This window comes from Gambusia affinis, linkage group LG04 (genome assembly GCF_019740435.1).
Source record: "Gambusia affinis linkage group LG04, SWU_Gaff_1.0, whole genome shotgun sequence".
Classification (NCBI taxonomy): Eukaryota; Metazoa; Chordata; class Actinopteri; order Cyprinodontiformes; family Poeciliidae; genus Gambusia; species Gambusia affinis.
In genome coordinates, this window is record NC_057871.1 from 30616980 (window position 1) to 30638804 (window position 21825).

The 21825-nt window shown below is 38.1% G+C and overlaps 2 protein-coding genes across 3 annotated transcripts; both read right to left on the bottom strand.

Moving 5' to 3' along the window:
* Window positions 1-300: 300 nt before the first annotated feature.
* On the bottom strand, window positions 301-8418 carry mief2 (mitochondrial elongation factor 2). Of its 2 annotated transcripts, none has more exons than XM_044113118.1 (8): window positions 8230-8418; window positions 6472-6618; window positions 4908-5073; window positions 4709-4806; window positions 3699-3875; window positions 3411-3574; window positions 2138-2290; window positions 301-1399 (listed from the first exon to the last, which is right to left on the bottom strand). In XM_044113118.1, exons 2-8 carry the CDS (start codon window positions 6607-6609, stop codon window positions 898-900), a joined length of 1398 nt encoding a protein of 465 aa, XP_043969053.1. In that variant the 5' UTR covers window positions 6610-6618; window positions 8230-8418; the 3' UTR covers window positions 301-897. The 2 variants fall into 2 exon arrangements, with proteins under 2 accessions (XP_043969053.1, XP_043969052.1); XM_044113117.1 differs by having other exon boundaries at window positions 8223-8418.
* Window positions 8419-14366: 5948 nt separating this feature from the next.
* Window positions 14367-20727, bottom strand: alkbh5 (alkB homolog 5, RNA demethylase). The gene is made up of 4 exons (XM_044113120.1): window positions 19391-20727; window positions 17626-17706; window positions 17423-17545; window positions 14367-15230 (listed from the first exon to the last, which is right to left on the bottom strand). Exons 1-4 carry the CDS (start codon window positions 20101-20103, stop codon window positions 15071-15073), a joined length of 1077 nt encoding a protein of 358 aa, XP_043969055.1. The 5' UTR covers window positions 20104-20727; the 3' UTR covers window positions 14367-15070.
* Between the last annotated feature and the right edge of the window lie 1098 nt (window positions 20728-21825).

Sequence of the window (21825 nt, forward strand, 5' to 3'; positions counted from 1 at the left end):
TTGTTATTTTAGATTGAACCTGTAGCAGTCATTCCTTCTTGTCAGTTCCATCATCTCACTAGTTTACTTTATAGCTACACAATAAATAAAAACATTTTAAACCTAAAAGTCTATGAAGATGTTTTATAGTGATATGCAAATGCTGAAAATTAAATCTGAAATAATGGAGAACAAATCATGAATATTAATACAAATTTAAGTCTATCTTTTATTACTGGGGAAGCTGGTTTATTTATTTGATTACCACTACAATACTGATGTGATATGGACAGCAAACACTATGCAAGATTGAAGGGTAAATAAGGACAATAATATTTAAATTTATTTACTTTCATCCTCACATTCACACACACAAGAAACACTCAACCAAAACACAGATGAGATATGCCCACATTGTTTAAGAAGTACATAAAATGATGAAACTTGAGATAAATTAATATTTGACATGAACTGCAGAGTCAAGAAAGAAAACACAAAATGTTGGCACATGATTGTTTTTCAGATAAAGTTGAACAAATCCTAATGAGGATCAAACACATTTATCAAACCCACGCTGCAGAGGTTCTCTGTCCTGCATAGGTAGAGTATCCAAATTATTTTTTTTTAAATAATGGAGCAATACTGCAAATGCAAAAAAGAAATAAAAGCCTTTAATTTAATTTATGAATGTGCAAAAAAAAAAAAAAAAAAAGCCAAACTGGCAGCAGAGGTGCATCCCAAAGTATTAACGTTTTATCCTCCATTTAGTCCATTGGCACGATTTGTCTTCTGTTTGGACTTTTCCCAGTTTAACCATCACACTGACAGTCGCTCTGCAGATGCGTCATCTGCCTTGTCACAGGGACTGCAGCCGTTGGCATCAAAGGACCTTCTGAATCTCTGTGGAGGTCCAGGGAGTCAAATGAGCAATATGTCAGGATCTGACACAGCACAGTAGAGCATAAAGCCCATCTGGTCCACTTGATCCTCAGACAGACCGTTGAGCAGATTGACGGCCGGTTTGAAGTAACTGTGTAACGCCTCCTGCTCCAGATGACCAATAAGCTCAGTGATACACTGCTGGAATCTGACCTCGAGGCTGTTCTTAGACCAGTCGCTTTCGCTGTCGCTGAGGTGCAGGATCAGGTTGGTTAGCGGGGCGGCCTGGAGGTGTCGCAGAGGTGGACTCAGTTTGCACACGGCCTTCAGGATTTTAAGCATCAGCCTGCGGCAGCCGTCGTCGCCGGCGTCCAGCTGGGCCAGGCGCCGAGTCTCCCAAGGGTAGAGGGAGAGGTGCCAGGCGTTTACCCAGGGGGAGGTGAGCTGAGGCTGGGCAGTCAGGACTACATCACCCTCCCGGAGGACCGGCAACATGGAGATGAAGAGTAGTTGGTTGCTGCTCTCTGTTTCACTTTCAGGCCTGTAGGATCACAAAAACAGGTGTAAAAATATTTTCACCATTTTACAATTTCAAATCAGCTAATGTTCAAGATCTGCCAATGTTCAGTTAGATTAACTCAAAAATAAGATATTTTCTGTTCAGTAAATACACCCTACCTCCAGTCCACTGCATTCACACACACACACACACACACGCACACACACACGCACACACACACACACACACACAGAAATGTGAAGATCCTAAGCAAACACATGTAATCAAAAGCCCAGTTAGGGGCACACGTTTGAAAATAACCTAAGGCTACATATGTTGAATGTATCATTCTTAATACTTAATATATTTACAATTAAATCCATCAAACTCTTCAGGGTGTACATCATTACTGAGGGAGGAAGACTCCATGAAAACTATTTTCAGTATCTGTGAGATACTGAAAATCTATCAGCTAGCAGAAAATTGTTCTGTTTCTTCTTTTAGACTTCCAAGCTTTGTTATTTTGGAAATATCTTGGATTTAGCAAAGTTGGCAACCGCATAGAAATCCTAAAGTTAATATATGAATATAGAACAATTCATAATGTGAATTCAGCATTCACAAAATAAATCAGTCAAAAGTTAAAATGCAACATGTTAGTATACAAAAAGCTACCATGGGATGAGCTCAGTGAACAAGTTTGAAACATCAGGGACACACACACACACACACACACACACACACACACACACACACACACACACACACACACACACACACCGGATCTCCAGCCTCAGCTCAGGCCCTCCCAGGACCGGTCTGACCAGACAGTCCAAAGTGCTGCTGATTGACGGCCAGTTTGCAGTTTCCATGACAGCCTTACTGAACATGTTGACCACAGCCTCTGCTGACAGGTAACCTCCCACCAAATACCTACAAAATCCAAAGGTAGACATGTCAAGCTGAACACAAAACATATTCATCAGCAGTATCCCCCCTGTTTCGTCTCCAGAGTACCGTAGATGAATTTTGCTGATTCTAAAACTAAACAGATAAACTAACATGAACTAAGTTATGGTTAGGTTAGTTAAGATGGATTTACTGTGAATTTATAATCAAATCAAAATAACTTGTGATAATACAAATTAAGACTTAACTACTGTAGTCAATTGATTAAAAAAAATATAGTCAGGTTAATCACACTAGCACTGTGATTAATCACAATTAATCACTATGCCCAACTCTCTAACCTTGAAATATCAATATGAATACCGTTGTGGTTCTTCCCTAAGCAAACTCAACCTTCTGCTGCACTCCACCCAATTACAGTGCAAGCAGTTATTTGGTTTTTAGCAGCAGAAAGCAGGTACTGTAATCTCCTTGTACTCAAGCTTTCTTGTGTAGTGACAAGAAATACAAGAATACAAGAAGTAGCAAACTTGATCAGGGGACAACTAATCGATATTTCATTTTCTAGTTCTCGGGTTCCCCACCCCTTTCTGATGCTGCCCTGAGCAAATGCCCAGATAGCTCATATTAAAAACCACCACTGTATGCACAGTTTCAAAAAACTGTTGAAGAAAATGTTTTATTGTCTCAAACCAAAGATGTCTGAAGGTTGTCATTGTTCCAGATTTTTAATACTCAGGAAAGTTTAAAAGAAGTCATTTTGTTTTAAACATTAATTTATAAATGTTTCTCTCCATTCATTTCCTATGAAACTTGTGGAATGATGCAACAGTCTCCAGTCGGCATAATTCATACATGTGAAAGTATGACCTCATGCACGTAAATGTGACACACTGGCTAAACATTTTCAGCTTTAGTTGCTGTCTCCTGTTGCTGAAAACTTTCACTTTTTGCTGTAGTTTGTTGCAATGTGGAATTCATAATATGCTGCTGTGAACTAAGTAACCCTCTGCAGGAGAGAGGCTTTAGCTCAAAATAAGTAGTTCAATTAATCTGCACTGTGCAATATTAACATCTTGAAATGTTCACATGGATAGCCCTACTTACAACTCACCATGACATTGTTTAATGTGTGTGAGATCACCTGTCCCAGTAACTGCGTCCTCTAGGGAAATATTCCAGGTTGATCCGTCGGACCATCCAGTGCAAAGGGTGTGTTAGGAGCGTCTCCTCCCCAGGAATGAGGCGCCATAATGAAGGCTCCAGCTGCAGAGGCACCAGCAGACACGCATGGTCTGCACTGACCACCTAAATATAAACACACATTAAAACACTCTGGGAAGATTTTTGCAACAATGTGCTACAAAAAAAGCAAGTTATGAAAAAAAGCATCTCCATTCGAGGGAAGAAATGACCATTTATGCAAAGTTACCTGTAAATCATCCAGGAGAGAACCTCCGAGGTTCATTTCTCCCAGAGGCATGTCTGGATGACGGCTGTGAAGAAAGCCCTGGATCTCAGTGCAGATATCCAGAGCCAGAGACTGAGCCTTCTCCACCTCATGTGGAGCCAGCACCACCCTGCTGGAGTAGAACTGCTGCAGACGCTCCTGGGCAATTTCAAAGACAATATTTGACAATGTATGTTTTCAAACACAATACTTCAACAAGAGACAGCATAAGAAAAACAATTACACAAGTCTTAAGATTGTTTCATTCATCAAGTGCACTATTTCATAGGCCTGTTGCAATAAGCAATAAATAAACTAATCACATTTAAACAAACTCAATCATTTCCAATGGCATCATTTATTGTTTTTCTCTCCTTCTACCAAAAATTGTCTACAGTCTGGTGAATTGTTTTGAAGGGCAATGTTTAAAGATAAATCTTAACTCACTTTGTTTTTTGTTGTGTTTTGTTTATTAATTTTGGATACTTAAATCTAGACTAAATATCCACCTGTGTGGAGTTGCAAAATTTATTATGGCGACAAGCCTAATATTTTATCTGTCTGTGTTGTTAAGTGCAAAAAACGACACCAGACAGCAATAACATAATGATCACAAATCTAAAGTTAAGAATGTCTCCCTATTGTAGCATAAGTACTCTTACTTAGCAGATAGAGGATTTTTTCTGTTAAAGGGACTTCAACAGATATTTGTTGATTGCAACAATCAAAAAAGATTGATAAGGCTTTTAGCTCAGTTTCAAATGATTACATAAAAGCTCAATATTTGCTTAGCAGCAGCATTTCAAACATCTAAAAGTGAAAAATATGAGTAAAATGGAGTCTTCTTTAGCTTGTGTTCAGATATGCATTTTGCAAGCTTTATCAAAACTCCTCTTCATTATGAGTCAACATAAACAGCAGCTCCCAACAGTGCTGATGTTTTGACTTGATTTTATCATGAAAGTTCTGATTAGATCAGTGGTGAACTGTACCTGCAGTGTTAGCACACAAAGCTGGGACCTCTTAGACTTTGCCTCATGTTTAGGCTGAACTTCAGGAGAGAACACTTCAAGGTTTTGGCAGAGATCAGCTGGTTAGGAAAAAATAGCTGCCATGTAACATCAGTGTGTTGACAAAGAAAAATAAAATCAGGAAATGGGACATTTTGTGTCATCAAAATATCATCCGTACCTGTCTGTTGTTTAGTTGCCTTAGAGACGTGTTTCATTACAACGCCCTCTATTCCCTTCCTGAGCAATGTTGGAGAAGCAGAGACTAAACTCAGCTCTTCCCAGCTCTCTGACATCTTCTGCTCCACCTTCTCATTTTCTGCTGCACGGCCTGCACGCTCGATCAGCTAAACACAAACACTCGTTTTTTAGTCCTCTAGTCAGAGATAAAATACACCAACTATCATGACCAGAAAGGAAAACTAATTTTTATATATATATGTGAAAGGGCAGTTGTTAAAAGTCAAAAAGAAGTATTTCCCTCATGTTTAAAATGGCCGTTTAGATTAGAAAAAGAAAACCTATGTAGTCATAACACTATATGACTTTACTGTGGCATCCAAACTCCACACTACCAGGACCTGAAATAAATTGGCTAACTTGTTTACATAGAAAATTCTGAAAATTAGAGGGATAATCTGTGCATCAATATTGAGCCCACTACCAATCTGGACAAAATAAATTTCTACAAACTCAACCAAAAAACTTAGACGACATTATAAATCAATTCAGCTCCACCTCCTGACAACTATATACTGTATCATACTCACAGCTTTCCTTATATTTCTGCCTGTTTTTACAGCTGATCTGATTCAAATAGTAAACTCATTGCTCTTATCAGGTGTTTCCCCCAGGCTTTAAAAACAGCTCTTTTCAAAACACTGATTAAAAAGAACAATATGGACAGACAACTACAGCAGAATTACAGGCCAATCTCCAACCTTCCATTCATCAGTAAAACTACTGAAAAAGCTGTTTCAACAGTAAAATGACATCCTAACAATGACAAATCGCTTTGTTGTCCCTCAGTCCAGTTTCCATGAGGGCAGAGGTTAATGACATCCACATAAACACAGACTGTGGAAGAGCCATAATGTTGGTTATAACAAGTAATATGATTCGCTACCATCACTATGCAGAAGACATTCAAGTACTGAACAGACGTATAAAACAAATCAATGCATGTATGTATGTGCCATAACTTTCTTCAGTTGAATAGAAACAAAACTGAAGTTATTCCTAAAGAAAAACAGTCAAGAGTGAGTGCTGAGCTTCAGTCACTACTGCTAGAAACTACTACTACACCCCAAAGACTTTGTGTAGTGATGAACTCTGACCTTCATTCTTCAGAGACACACAGAGTCAAGACAGCTGATCCAGAACACTGTTGCTTGCATTTTCACTAAAACCAGGAAGATAGAGCACATCACACCAGTTCTAAAGTCCTTACATTGGAGCTCAGAGAGAAAACTTCAAAATACTTTTGTTAGCTTATATATTACTGAACAGATTAACACCAAAATACATTATAAACCTGCTGTTGCATCAACCTTCCAGACCACTGAGGTCTTTTGGTTCTGGTCTGAACTCAAGTTCAAAAATGACAACAATGGAATTCATAAGTAGAAACCTGATTATTTGAGTCATATGTCATTTCTGCACCTCCCAAATCCCTTCTTTTCCACATGCATGACAGACTGCTAAAGGTGTAGTGATGTGGCACTAAAAACCTCAGGAACACTTACTCTTTTAACTGCCAACGTAGCAATGCCCAACAGAGCAGCTCCTCCGACTCCCAGAACCAGTCGAGCATTGGACAGCAGGAAGTTGATCACCGTGGAAACGCCATCTTCTCCTCTCCTTCGACTGCCCTGGAAGTTCATGGCTCGTTTCTATGATTGGAAAAAAAGAAATAACAGAAACATTTGACATTAACTGTCAGAAGAGAACAGGTAAATTTCTCTTAATAAATCTTTATTCCTAGCACAAGAAAGGTCCATAGTACAAAGAGATATAAACAAACACATACAAATAATAAATATGATGATATGTTCTATATTGTTCACTGAGTTTTAAATAAATAATAATACCAGTCATTCCCCAATCTTGGGGTAGATCCGCTTGATCTCAGCAGCACACATCTATACAGCTTTATATACAGACAGATGGCAGTATTAGGCTCATAGTAGGACCGCAGCACTGTATGGACAAAGTATCATCTTCATACATCAGCTGATTTATTATGTGGTCACCAGCTACACAGCCTGTTATGCAATAATTAAAACAGCTTTGGCAGTTCATATCCATAGATGTTAAAGAGGTAAGGTCAACTCTTACTTCTGGAATGCAAAAAAACTTAGAATTAGAAAAAACCTATATAGTCCACAAAGGGCTAACAATGAAGGATACTGACCCAGCGTTGTCTGGAAATGAATAATTTGACTTGCACATTTATCAGACAAAACCGAGGAACTCTCTTTGATTAAAGTTGGATAAAAAACCCTCTGAGAACCAAGACATATTCAATCGTGCCCTGTCTCAGTTTTGGCAAATGGCTTAAAATTCCACCAATCGGCGGTATTTTAATTCAATGAATTAAACAATGAATTGTTTAACTCAATTTATTACTTAATAAATTGTTTAATATTCTGTTTACACACTTTTCTTTTTCTTAGTTAGAATACAGATGCATAACACGATATCTTCCTCACTGTAATTTATCAGAGTGCTTCTTCATTACACACTTTCATCAAACCAAAAAGAAGTCGCCCATGTCAAAACTTTTGATTTACCAAAAGGTAAATACAGCCAGTGATATTAGACTTGTACTGTTATACAACCTAATATCATAGTTTCAGGTCTGATAATTTAGTTTAAAAACACGTTTAATCAATTGCCAGCCTCGTCTTTGTGCGTTAAATAATCTGATATAAATGCCAGAAACATAAATAAAAATGAAAAAAAAAAAGTACAAAGAAATTGAGATCCACGAAAAGTTTGAAGCATTACTGAATTCTGAAGTACGTGGTCTCTATTTCGGTCAGATGAACAGGGTACATGCTCTATTTATAAAGCTGGACTTTGCCTAGGTCACACTAAGCTGAGTTAAATGTATAACCATCTTTCTAATAAAGTTTTAGTGTGTGCAACGACATATTTCGAAATAGAGTTCACGTCTACGTTTCACCCTGTTACAAGGCTAGAGGTCAAACTTAACCGGAGAACAAAAAATAATATAACAGATGTATTGTTTTGAAGACAAACATCAAAACATCTTTTAAAAGGCAACAAAGAGCGAAAATGTATTTTATTTTATAACATGTCCTGTGACTCTGAATATGCATAACATTACCTGCCTCTAAAATTACAGAGATATTTTACACTTTTATCCCCATTTCAAATAAAAACGACTACCACTTCTGATAGCTAGTTTCGCTAGTTAGCTACGTCAGCTCTAAATGACAGCCAAGTCATATAAGGTATTAAAAATACTCACCACTTACAGCAGAGAGCTGTGCGCTCCTAAAACCATGAACTTTTGGTGAAAGAAACGCAGTTAGCTACCTTTTACAAGAAAAAACTAAGTTCTTTTATAAACTGTCGTAGCCATTATGCTAACAGCTGTTTGCTTTGACTTCTTCTTGTGTTCACTTCACTTAGTTTGTGGAAACTCAGCAGCCACCTCTAGAGACCAACCAATAGTATTACAGTGGCTTTATATCGCTAGTAAATTAACTTAAACGAGACGTACTAATCATATTTCTCAAATTTTGGCTGTCAATTTCAAATTTTCAGATCAAACTGAATTTTTTATTTTTTTTTTGGGGAGCCAGTTTTCAATTTTGTATCCACAAGACAGAAACTGTGTCTAGTTTTAAGTCAAGTCATAAACTATCCTTGATGACACTGGCTACAGGTAGCTTATTCTGAGCTTTTTATAAGGGTAGGACAGACTGCTTGTGTCTTCTCTCTGCTTTTTTTTCTACTACTCTCTATTCATGAAATATTTCTAGATGTTTCTAATAATGTAGCAAATGTATGCCCAAGATACACCTTGCCCTTTTTTTTCTTTTCTGGAGAGCCCTTTTAATGCTCCAGGATAATAAAAATGGCCTCCAATTGTAGAGATAGTACGTTATCAATTTCAGAGGACTCCAAGCACTTCACACCACCTAACCCGAGACCAAGACAAGACCAAGACCAGAGTGTATCAAGACTGAGACAAGACCAAGACTTATAGGGTTTGAGACCAAGTCAAGAACAAGACTGAGGGAAGTCAAGACTGAGTCAAGACCAAGACCAGCGCCCTCTGCTACATGACAAAATAAAATGTGAAATGTGATCAAAATTGCTAATCAGATTGATTTGAAAGATTCATATTCCCATAAAAACACCTAGATATTAAATACTAGAGCTGAAATAAATTTAACCAATATTAAAAACAGAACAAACTCTTTGCTCTGCTTATCTAAAAGATAATGCCCTGGGCATTTGCCCATATCATTAATGTCAGAAATCACCACCTAGTGTGATGACTAACTGCCTGCAACGGGTCCTTCAGGCGCTCTCACGGCTTCCCCCACCAGAATTCTGGTGGAAGTAGGTGCGAGTGAAGCAGCTCTTCGCTACCTTTTTTTTACTTAGGGTCATATTTTTCTAGTTCAACAATTAACGAAATACTGTAAGATCATTTAACATCTACGAATATATTTTATAAAGTTTTCTCGTGGTGGGCTGGAAAAATATGACCCTATGAGTGGGAGCTGGTGTTCGTGACTGACCGCTCAGTCACGACACTGTCTTTTAGTTTTCAGCTGTGGGGCCACTTGCATGCAGTCAGAAGTCACATTGTGAAGACTGTTTTATTTTTTGTCGTACTAGGTGGGTTCAAATTATAAATTAATAAATATATTTTTAAAAAATGTGTTTTGTGAATATTGTAAATGTTAACTGCTATGGCGGTTGTCTGTTAATTTACTGTCTTTTGTTGTTGGATATTATTTTTGGAATAAGAATGTTTTGTTTTGTTTTTGAGGAATTGTTAGTTGTTTTACTGTTTTAAAAACAATACGATCACATAAAAAAAACAACAAAAAAAAAACAAAACAAAAAAAAAACCAAGAAATTCTGAGGAATGCTGGTGGAGCTGTGAGGCCACAAATTTTTTCTAAACATTACATTACGAAGACACATTTAAAACAAACCTTATCTTGGCTCTTTTCTATTCTTCATCTTTCTTTTCTCCCTCCCTGAAGGATAAGTCCTTTTTTGAGACATTATTTTGCTTACTTAACTTCTGACCGGAGCTTTGGACGTTTGGATGCGCTCTGCACGGCAGCTCATGCGGTACCTACCGTGACCACCAGGGGTCCCCAAGAGCAATTTATTTTTCGAGGTCCATAAAATAATGATTTCTACATGTATCATCAAATACATATTATTGTAAAAACAAATCACTTCATGATGAAATTGTGTGTTTTTGTTATTATAATAACATATAAATTATTATTATAAAAAAAAAAAAAAAAAAAAATGCTCTACAGAGGGGTCCCTAAGCGGCTGCTTAGTTTGCTTAAGCCTGTGGCCGGCCCTGGTCTGCACCATTAAACATAGCAATTGAGGCAATGCCCTGATGGTAAACAACGCTCAACTATGAATATTGACCCAAGAGTAACAAGCAAAAAGTAACCAAGCACAAGGCGCTCACCATGGCTGTTCTCACCCTCTCTCCCACTGCATGTAGCCAGGCAGCACAAAACAATCCAGTTTTTACAGGAATTTCAAAGACTGGGTCAGGAATCAAAGGATATCTTAAATCGTCTGGACTGACTGACCATAGGAGTATCAAGGTCATCACATGAGTGTCATTGAAATTCCACACATATAACAGTTTAGAAAAGTAGTTGTGTTGTCCTCTCGTTGTTCCTTTGGTAAAGGAATGACAGGACCAAGGTTACGAATAATACATGAAGACTTCTGACATTGTTCACAATAGTCAGCTGTGTACAGCTCACAGTGTTTGTGAATGACATATTGGGTCAGATAGTGTAACATATAAAAAAAAAACTGGCTTGTCCCAATGTACTACATCCTTCATCTTCAGTGTTTCAATTATTTCATCCTGAAAATATATTATTTCATCCAGAAAAATATCTTCCTGAATGATGCATTGATGTAAAGAAAAACCTTGTAAACAATGGCGTCTCTGTAAAAAGTCCAGATACTGAGCCACAAACCTTCTGGTAATATTCAAGTTCATAATGCTTTGTGTTGTGGCATTCGTCCAACAGTTGAAGAATGAGTTGGAAAATTTGCGAAAGTACATGGTTGGCTCAATATTTGCATCCACTCTGTCAAAATCATCTGTGTCATTTTGAATTTCTTTTCTTCTGCTGAAGAAGATTCTTCTAATGATGAATCCTCAGAGATTTCTTCAAAATTTATCACAATTTCCTCACTGTTACAGTTTGGATTCACATTCAGGTCCATTATGTTTTTGGGAAGACTGGTAAAAACATTTTTTTGTTATATTTGTGTTGGCAAAGAGTTAGCTGTGGTTGTAAATGTAACTCACTCATCCTGTGAGCAAGCAAACACATCCAGGTCCATTTGGTCATGAGGAACATTTACACTTTCAAAAGCAACAAAATCTTCTGATGCCTTTACTGTCAAATCCATAGTTATGGTTTTGATGGTAACTTTCTCATCCTTAGAGGAATCTTCCATGTCCTTTTGGTCTTCAGGGTTCAATGTCAAAAGCAAAGTATTGTGATCTCTCGTCCTCAGATCTCTCTACTAAAACGTCTCTTATTCTATATCCTAACAACTTTTCAACTCCCTTCGTATCAAGAAATCCAAGGTCCCATCAAAGGCAAAAATCCTCTTGACTTGGTGAACAGTTAAACTGGTTTGTAAAGTCACTTTGAAGTCGTCTCTCTGGAATCGATCTACCTCCAACCAAGTTGAGAAGCAAACTGAGAATTCTTGTCTTCTTGTATCTCTTTGAAGATTTATGACATCATTGATGAGAACAAAGAGGTTCTCATTAACATGATGATGTCAAACAACCTGTCAGGTTTTTGTTTGTTTTAGTTGCTATGGAAACACAAGGAGTTATCTATGTGGTAAGAGTGCTGTGGTGGCGCAAGGGGTTAGCACGCCCCACGTTTGGAGGCCTTAGTCCTCAACGTGGACGTCGCGGGTTTGACTCCTGGTCCCAAATACGTTTGCCGCATGCCTTCCCTCCTCTCCTCACCCTCTTTCCTGTTTGCCTACTGTTGCAAAAAATATGAGCCACTAGCGCTGCAAAAACTCTTCTGGGAAAAAAAAACAATGCATGTGTAGACATCTAAATTTGTAAATGTTAGTTAACAAATGTACATAAGTTTAAGTTTTGTACTTGTCCTCTTTTCCAACTCACATCCATGTAAAAATCTGAGATCTGTGTGTCTGACACCCTAGCTGAGAAAACCAAAAGAAAGAGAATGTGATGAATGACTGTTGCAAAATCTGTTGATACATGTGTTCAAGGTACTTTCTTTTATCTTATCAATAAATTATATCTAAATTAATAGCTTTATAAATAAATGCATGAATAAATGAGCCAGAAATGGGCACAGTGCCTTCTCTGGGAGGATGTCCTGCCCCAAGTCGAGTATCTCAGAATCTTGTTCAGGAATGAGGGAAAAATGGAGCTGGAGATCGACAGGCGGATTGGTGCAGCGTCTGCAGTGGAGTGGAGCTGTGCTGGTCTGTTGTGGTGAAGAGAGAGCTGAGTCAAAAAGTGAGGCTCTTGATTTACCAGTCGATCTACGTTCTTACATTCATCTATGGTCATGAGCTTTGGGTCGTGACCAAAAGAAAGAGGGCACAGATACAAGCAACTGAAATGAGTTTATAGGGTGTTTGGGCTCTCTGTTAGAGGTAAGGTGAGAAACTCAGTCATCCAGGAGGGACTCAGAGTCGAGTTGCTGCTCCTTCACATCAAGAGGAGCCGGTTGATGTGGCTAGTGCATCTGGTTAGGATTCCTCCTGGGTGCCTCCAGGGACACGCTGGTGTTTCTGCTGGGCTGGGAACGCCTTGGGATTCCCCCAGAGGATCTGGAACAAGTGGCTGGGGAGAGGGAAGTCTGGGCCTCTTTACTTCAAATATTCAAGGATTTGTGGAAAATGATGAGAAGAAAATGGATGGATGGATAAATAAATGCACACACATATGCTCATACCACAATAGAATATAGACGGTAATGTTAGCTAGCTTGGTTGTCATTTCATTTTTTCAAAATGTTCTACAAATTGTTCCACAAATGTTTAAAAAGTGAAAAATATTTCAAATATAAAATAATTCTTATGTAGAATAAAACATGGTAGAATATATTATATATCTAGTCTTTATAGAAGAGTGTCTAGGCAAGCCATACGAGTCACATTGCAAAACAGGGAGAAGGTGTTCTAATGCAATGAAACCAAATATGATCTCTTTTTAAAACTGACATGCTGTGCGCTACATTTAATGGAAAACTATCACAGCACGCCACCCTCAAAGTAAAACATGGTGGCAGCATCATCCTGTTTGAATACTTTTCCATTACATGTAACGCTAATAAAATGCACTGGATTTTACTGTTGTACTGAGGCAAAAAAAAGTGTAAAAGAGGAAGTGTTGTGAATTTGGAAGTACACTGTTTAAATTTATTATTATTAATAATAATAATAATAATAATAATAATAATAATAATAATAATAATAATAATAATAATAATAATACTTTATTGACTCCTAAACGGATCAACATAGAAATCATGAAAAAAAATCTATTATCCCACAGCAATATGTATTCATTATCAAATTATTCAGGTTCTATTTCTTACAACATATTGTAAATTTCACATGTGCATTAAGAAGCAAATAGGGATTTAAGAAACTACCAACCAGGTTAGGTCTTTATTTTCAAACATTTTTTTAAATTAACATGATGCGCATATCCTGTATTCATTTAATAACTGTCCCAACTTTTCTTACATTTGACTTGGCTTAAGTCTGTTTGTATAGTGACATGCAAAAAAAGGAAAGAAAAAAAGAGCCCTAAAAACAACAAAACCACTCAGTGGGTTTATTTGTGCACCTCTATACAAGTGAAACTCTGCAAGTACACAAGCAAAATTTTTATCTGGTGAACAAGCAGATTCCCCAGACTTAAAAAAAATTCTGAATATTGATTGATTCAAGGATCCCATACTGGACTTTCATCATAGAACAAGCCAGAGATACATTATCATTTATCTACATGTTGGCAAGACATTTGTGTATACACGCCTCCATTTCCCACTCTTTATCCCATGCTTGGTTTGTAAGGAAAATCTTAAACTACATTCTGAAGTGCAGCAGAGCTTCACCCATTCCATTTTTAGAAAGCAATTTATCCAGTGACCTGAGATTATTTTTATTCATGTGTAACTCTAGACTAACCTAGTTGGTGGCTGAGGAGCACCTTTCCCAAATACGGGTATCAGTAATAAACAGATGTTTGTTTACACAGCAAACTGCAAGTGAACTTGTGAAAATGTAATTTCTTCACCAATAAGTTTTTAGACAGGAAACATACAAATGACATACCAAGTAAAATCCAAACACACCAAAATGAGGAAAAAGAAATTTTATTAAGGAACAGGAATGACATGGTTCATGTCAAACGACACAGCAACCTTATACTGAGACAGGACAGTGAAATGTGGCAGCCTTCCATGAAGCATCTGTTTTGCTCCTGCACCACTTCCACTAACCGGCAACGATGGACTGAAACCTAAACTGCAATCTGAACAAAAAGTGAAGATCTGACATTGCAAATTGACAAAAGTAATAGATTTGAAATTTATATGGCAAGAACACACACACACACACACACACAAAAAGAATCAGTCTTCATAAAAGCCCTCCAAATAAAGACTGTACATTAACGTATCGTACATTATGAAGTTAGATTACAGGTTGGGATTCCTTTGTACAAGTTCATACGTACATTTTCTTTTCAATTCTCAAGGTAGAAAAAATACATGCCTTTTCTGCTCCTCTATTAACATAAAGAAATGTTTAATTTAAACTAAATAAACTGTTTAACAACAGACTTTTACTGTAGTGAGTAAGTTACTGTCTATTATAAGCAGCAGAAAAGCCAGTACACTCAAGCTTTTCTTGACTCAAATCAAAACTGAAACCTAATGGTTGTTCTTGAACCAGAATACACTGGACCGTTAAAATAATAACTGATCAAATAAGGTTACAATACTGACATACATAAAGGAGCAGGGATATTTTAGTATGTGAACGTGTCTGTCAAAGAGGCAGTCAGTTGCGCCTCATTTTGACTTTGCGCTCTGAGCTCTCCTGGTGTTTGTCGAGGTCTTCTGCACGTCTCCGGTAATTCTCTGAGCTGGCGCTATGGTGACGGTGGCGGGACAGCGAAGGATGTCTATTCTCCTCTTTGTCCATCTCCAGAACCCTTGGCCTGGTTTGCAGGGGGAAAAAAAAGTCACATGTTGATCTACTTTGATATGTCTAGAGGAATCACTGTAAGTCATCCTCAAGACAGTTCAGTATAGTACCTTAAATGATGATACATTTAGATTACCATTATGTAAAAGAAAGGTTTACCAGGATATATGCACTTTAAAAATATTGAAAGAAATTACCCATTTTTAGTCAACTACAAGTTATCAACCAGGTTCTCTTCAAGTGACTTCTTTGATTCTACAGGAAATCACTTGATCAGTAAAATGAACCAAAAATGCTGATTAATTTATTCATGATTCAACAAGGTGGTGGATTGCTTTTTAACACGAGGGCAAATTAGTTTGGATAACTTGCTTCCTTTAAAAGACATCTTTAACAAACTTAATTTTGTACTCGGGTTGAGAACGTCTCCCCTACTGCACAGGTGCAAGGCTATCTGTTAAACCCCATACATCACCACCAAATAAGTTTTTCCTCACTCAGTAAAAATCTGGAATCTACTCAAACAATCTTTCAGTATAACTGAACTGTATGTTTACATCTGTATGCAAAATTGAAACAAACTTTATAGGAATGTGTTTGTATGGATTTTAGCCTTCGCAAAAAAAAAAAAAAATCTAAAATGACTGAAAATCGTGGGTTTAAAGAAAATTGTTACTTTGTACTTTTGGTCACTTGTTACACTTTGCTTCGGCCATAAAAAGAACCAATTTGCACAAACCCAAACTGAAAACTTGTGATTTTCTAATAATTTTCTACTTCCATTCACTGTGTAGAATAAAGACATGTAACTATGCAAATAATAAATCATTTCTACCAGTAGACCACTCAGTTATTTTGATTTGGAGTCGATCTCTAACTCAGCCAAATGGTTAAAATATCAAGTAACGGAAATACAGTTCATTATAAGATTCTTAAAAATGCCTTATATTTATTTTTATTTGTTTTATCTCTACATTTAATCAAATGTACTCAACATAAATATTCACCAATATACTGTAGTTACCAACGATTATAGAGCTGTTGCCCTGACAACCCACATAATGAAGGTCCTGAAGAGACTCCTGCTGGCCCACCTCAGTCAGCAGACCAGGTGGGCCACTGGTCTGCTGACTGAGGTGGGCTGCAATCTTTAAACCCACCCCCATTTTGATCATGTTAAACCAAAGTTTGAACAACTTAAGACTCAACAGAAAAACAAAAAACATGGTCTTGGTATGTACTGTTCCGTCTCCAAGCAGTGCTTGCCATCATACACCTGCTTCAACAAACCCACTGTCATCTGCACTGTGAGGATTATGTTCTTTGATTTTTCTAGAACATTTAACACAATTCAGTCTGATCTGCTTTATCAAACTCCAGAAGACACGGGTGGTGGGTGAGTTAGAAATGGACAAGAAGCAGAGTACTGAGAGCGGATGGACCGCTTTGTGCCATGGTGTGAACAATCATCTCATCTTAAATGTAAACACAACAATTGATTGTAGATTTCAGAATTAGATCAAATCCTATTTCCATCATGGGAGAAAAAGTGAAGGTAGTTGAGGCATATAAATACCTCAGTGCTCATCTAGACAACAGACTGGACTGCAGACGCAACAGTGAACTGTCTATAATAAGGGACAGAGCAGACTGGACTTCCTGAGGAAGTTAAGATCCTTCAAAGTTTGCATCAAGATGCTGCAGATCTTCTATCAGTCTGTTGTTGAGAACGTCATCTCTGCTGCTGTCATCTGTTGGAGCAGCAGCATCAGAGCCAGAGACCTAAAAAGGCTCAACACCCTGATAAAGAAGGCTGGTTCTGTTCTGAGGACAACTATGGAACCTTTGGAGATGATAATGTAAAGAAGGATTCTTCATAAAATCAAGACAATTACAGACAACCCTGACCATCCTCTACATGAGACTGTCTTGGGCAAACAGAATGTCTTCAGTCACAGGCTTCTTCAGACTTGCCACTACAAGAGATCTTTAACACTATCTACCGTAGCTCTTTACTTAAATGAGTTACACCAATATTTAATTCCACTTTGGGATCAGTAAATTATTGTTCAATTGAATTTGAATTGAAGTGCAGGGATAACAAAACTGCTCATTTCATAGCTATTTAACATGGTAGAAATTTGCTAACTATTTTCATCCTTGCAGTCCTTCACAGAGATCATCTGGATAAGTGGGCATAAATACCTGTGAGCCGCATCCGGATCTGCTTTTCTATGAGAGCGTTTGGCTTTTAGAGGAGCAGGTCTCAGGGCAGGAGACGAACTTAAAGAGCTGTCTGAGTCCAGACGAGGTGCATCAGGTTTAGTTCTGATAAGAGACAAAGCTTTGAGTGAAAGCCCACTTGACACGAGCAAATGTTGCCTTTTAAAACTAGAACCCTGACTCACTTTCTGAGGATGATTACTGCACGTCTCTCCTTGATGTCCTGAGGCCTGATGCAATGAGTGATGTCATCAGCAGCATAGCCACTACAAATGAAAGAAAAACATTTTTGTTACCACAAAATCTGCTCTGATCCACAACTGTGTCATGGAAAAGTATCAATACCCATAATATTTTTCCACATTGTCACATTACAACAGCAAATGTCATTGTATTTTAGTAGGATTAAGAATCCAAAGAAAAAAATATGAATATAATAAATTAGAATATTAATACTGATGCAACATTTCCAGCAACATTTCTCATGGAGACTGAAAGTTCTGTAGCCTCCCCATTGCCTTCCTGTGCAATTCTGTGTGAAAAAAATTCACGCTTCAAGCACAATCTGGGCTTTCCCCCCTTCACTCCAATTGTCTAGTTTGTAGCCGATTTTCTACCAGATCAACCAGCAAATAGAAGGAGAAGTTGTGAATTACGTTGATTTTCTGTGTTGTTTTGGAATTAGATCCTTCCTGTAGTTTAGCAATGGCAGCGGAGGAAGTAAATGAAGCTGTTCAGTCCATGTCGGAGACACTTCTAAATATTAAAGTAACATTAACAGTCGTCTCGTTTTGATCAGCTCTTCTGTATTTTCACTGAAAGATCGATTTTTACAGAGTAGGCAATTTCTGGTAAGCGTCAGGGACATTACATGCGTCATGAGCAAACGTTAGCAGTTGGGTAAAATTTTAAACTTCAGCACAGTCCACACACCTCCAGGAAGCTATCGTTTTCCTAACAATAGTGAGCCCAGACCTTCTGAATGAAAGAAGGGGCTGGTTTTCACCAGGCGAAAAGTTGTGGCTTTCCTTTTTTTATTGTCTTGGGGAAGACATGATCCAAACGCATTCAGAGACATTCTTGACTCTCCTGTTAGCTAACTCCTTAATTATGTCAAGGCTTCATTTACTTCTTTCATCAAATTAGGTTTCTGACAACAATGAACACTAAGGCTAAACTATGCTTCTTCATATTATAGGTAGTTGGTATGGATGGAGATGGTGTAAGTACAACAACACCATGGTGATGTATTCATTTGACTGTGTGGTTTTGCAGGCTTGTCATCGTCATCCTACTGCTCTGGGTCAGACTGTGGTTCCAACATGTAAGGTTGGATGGACAAGTCCTTCACTGATGACATCTTTAATAAACTTTGGAATAAAAAGATAATTGTATTGCTGCTATCAAACTACAAAAATGGCTGAACGGGGTGGAGAGGACGGTGGCGGGGTGAGAAACCACTCATTTGCATCAAAAAGATGCATTTCCACTTGGATTAACCATCTTTATTATCTCCTTTGTTTCTATTCTAATTTTTTTCTGTAAAATTTGTTGTTTTTATTATCTGCCCCAGAAAAGGACCATGAATGTTGTGACTTTATAGACCATAAATGTCAAAAGAAATTCATAAGGAATTCTGACATCAATTTTCTTCCACTCTACCCTGAGAAGAAAACATTTGTTTAAAAATCATAATGATATTTCTAAAGAAAATAAGAACCAAATAGTTTTCTATTCTGCTTCCACAAAAGAAATTAAGACATTAATTCCATAATTATGTGTGAAGTTTTTCCTGTACTGACTTTCTGCAAAAGAAATTCAACACCTAGAATCTCAATGAAATACAGACCAATCTGTGCTTTTAAGGGGACAAAAATGGAAAAGGGATATGAATACTTTTGCTAGACACAATACATAAAGACATTTGATAAATGAGGTGAGCATGCTCACCTCAGTACTGTGACGCTCCCTCTCCTCACAGGCAGGACAAACACCGGCTCCGACACCCGGATGGGTTTGAATTGGAAGCGACAGCCAAAGCACAGCGCGCTGTCACTGAAGAAGGACACAGAGACAATGGGCCGTGCAAAGATGTGCAGGGGATCCACGTGGGACACGATGCATCCACCTGGCTGATAATCATTGATGACCGCACTGTTGACGAAACCCTCGGGGATCACCCCGTTGGACACCAGCCGCTTGATCACCAGCTCATGAACCCAGCTCGGGATTTCGTCTACCTCTCCTTTGCGGTACAGCCGCTCTTGACCCGGTCCGCGCCTCTCCAGCTGGGCTCCGTAGGTGTACCCCTCGCCAAAGAAGTACTTGTTCCGGAGGGGCGCTCTATCCACCGTGTGCTCCCGATACAGTCCAGACTCTGCTTTGGCCACTACTTCATCGATCCTCTCCTCGATCCGAGCGCACTCCTCCGGGGTGAAGATGTTCAGCTGGACGACACTGCTCCTGACCCTGCGGGCTTCTTGCTCCCGGAGGTCAGAACTATCGTCGCTGTGCTCGTATTCATCGTCGTCCGACTCTCGATACTTCCGCTTTCGACCCTTCCCGCTGCCGTTGCTCGTTTGGCATTTGTTCCCGTAGTCGTCCCGGTGCGGAGTCATGGACTTTAGCTTCTCTCTTAGGTCAGAGAATCCGCTGGCTGCCATGTCGGCCAAAACAATATGACCGCCGCGTTGCAAAAATAAAGGTTCCTAATAGCACACAAAAAACTAGCCTCAATGCTGCATTTCAGCACAAATTTACAACAGTTTGTTTGTTATGGACAAACTAGACCTGAATAAAATTACAAGTCAATTAACTCACATAGCAACAACAAGCGCACAAAAGTAGCTCATGTTAGCTATGGCTTCTAGCTCAGTCTTTGCTTTGAAACGTTACTCTTCTGTAACTATTCTTTTACATTTCATATATCCCGTATTTCAGAAACGAACGAAGAAGTTAAATACTGCGTCATCACCACTAAGGCAGAGAAGAGGCTAACGGTGTTAGCGGATAGCTTGTTAGCCCGGCTAGCCTGGCTTGGCTAGTCCGTCGCCGCATGGAAATACTGACAAAACACGCAGCGACATGTCACCACCAAAATTTCCAATCTGGATATTTTTGAGCTTCTTCCAATGACGCTTGAAATAAGTAGAGCCAGAAATTATATTGTTAAATGAGCACAAAGCTAAATACGCCTTCTCAGTCAGTCTCCAAATACAAGCCTGAAAATAAACTCGTGTAACCTACGGAGGGTTTGCGCATGCTCATTGTAGATCTGTGGGAGGGACTCCCTGGGTTCCAAATTCAATGTTGCTAATTTTGTCCCGCTTGCCTTCTCACCAGTCACCAATACAGTTAACTTAGAAAATAAAGTTATATTTTGTTTCTGGTTTATTGATTATACGAATTTTAAAAAAATTTTTGAAAAGGTTTTTGTGTCACAAAACATCTTCAGGGTTAAGCGCATTTTCATGAATATGTGAAATATTAAAATAGTCAGAGTTCTTAGTCCTATTATGCCCATTTTAAGTAAAAGTGCAAAAGTTCAAAATTAACTTAAGTCAGATATTTCTGGAGTGGTCGCTGGTCCAGATTGAAATATGGAACTTTCTCAAAATTATTCATACACCTGGTGGATTTAGCTTTGAAGTTATCTTTTAATTTGACCAAAAAATATTTCCTCAACAAGGATTTAAAATGGCCTTTTGCAATGTTCCAAGCCAGAGTCCCTGCTTTATTTTCAAAGAGAGATTTGTAGAAATAGTCTTCAATGCTCAAAGAACTGGGAATCATTATAAAAATAAATCACCACCGTTGCAGTAGAATGGATAACCAATGGAATCATAGGAAGGATGGATGGCTGATTGATGAATCCATATTCAACATCTAAAAGTTCCATCAGTCCATCCGAACTTCGTTTATTTATTTAGTTATTCAGTAAGTACAGGAACAGTTTAAGGATTTCAGTTCGCAATAGTTTATAGACAGATGTACAAAGCAAATAGAACATTAAGATTTTTAATAACTCCCCCAGCCTTTTTATGTTTTTTCAAAAATTAAAATAATGCCCAGCAGCCTCCAAGGAAGAAAGTAACCATGTTAAAAATTTTATTTGCTCTTTCACTACTTACAGTTTATCATCCTGGGAGAGGTGGTTAAAGTGTCACAATTTCCATCTTGAAGTGGGTGTCAAAAACGGTGTCAAACATTATGATTCCTTGAACAGGTTAGGAGAGAGCTAAAACATTTTCATGGCTGTTTTTGTTTAAAATCATTCTTGGGTAATGGGATTTTACTGTATATCTTTGAAAAGCAGAGGCTTCTTTTCTGTGTTTCATGAAATATGCAGATTATACAATTCAATTCACAATATAACTGTACGGGGC

What these genes read in the sequence shown, in the direction of transcription:
- mief2 (XM_044113118.1), bottom strand. Translation starts at nt 6,609, where the DNA reads ATGAACTTCCAGGGCAGTCGAAGGAGAGGAGAAGATGGCGTTTCCACG. An exon ending in CTCTCCTGGATGATTTACAG is followed by an intron (nt 3,575 to 3,698) that starts GTAACTTTGCAT and finishes GTTTATATTTAG; the next exon opens with GTGGTCAGTGCAGACCATGC. An exon ending in GAGCTGAGGCTGGAGATCCG is followed by an intron (nt 1,400 to 2,137) that starts GTGTGTGTGTGT and finishes GTGATCCTACAG; the next exon opens with GCCTGAAAGTGAAACAGAGA.
- alkbh5 (XM_044113120.1), bottom strand. Translation starts at nt 20,103, where the DNA reads ATGGCAGCCAGCGGATTCTCTGACCTAAGAGAGAAGCTAAAGTCCATG. An exon ending in GGGAGCGTCACAGTACTGAG is followed by an intron (nt 17,707 to 19,390) that starts GTGAGCATGCTC and finishes TTTCATTTGTAG; the next exon opens with TGGCTATGCTGCTGATGACA. An exon ending in GCAGTAATCATCCTCAGAAA is followed by an intron (nt 17,546 to 17,625) that starts GTGAGTCAGGGT and finishes GTCTCTTATCAG; the next exon opens with AACTAAACCTGATGCACCTC.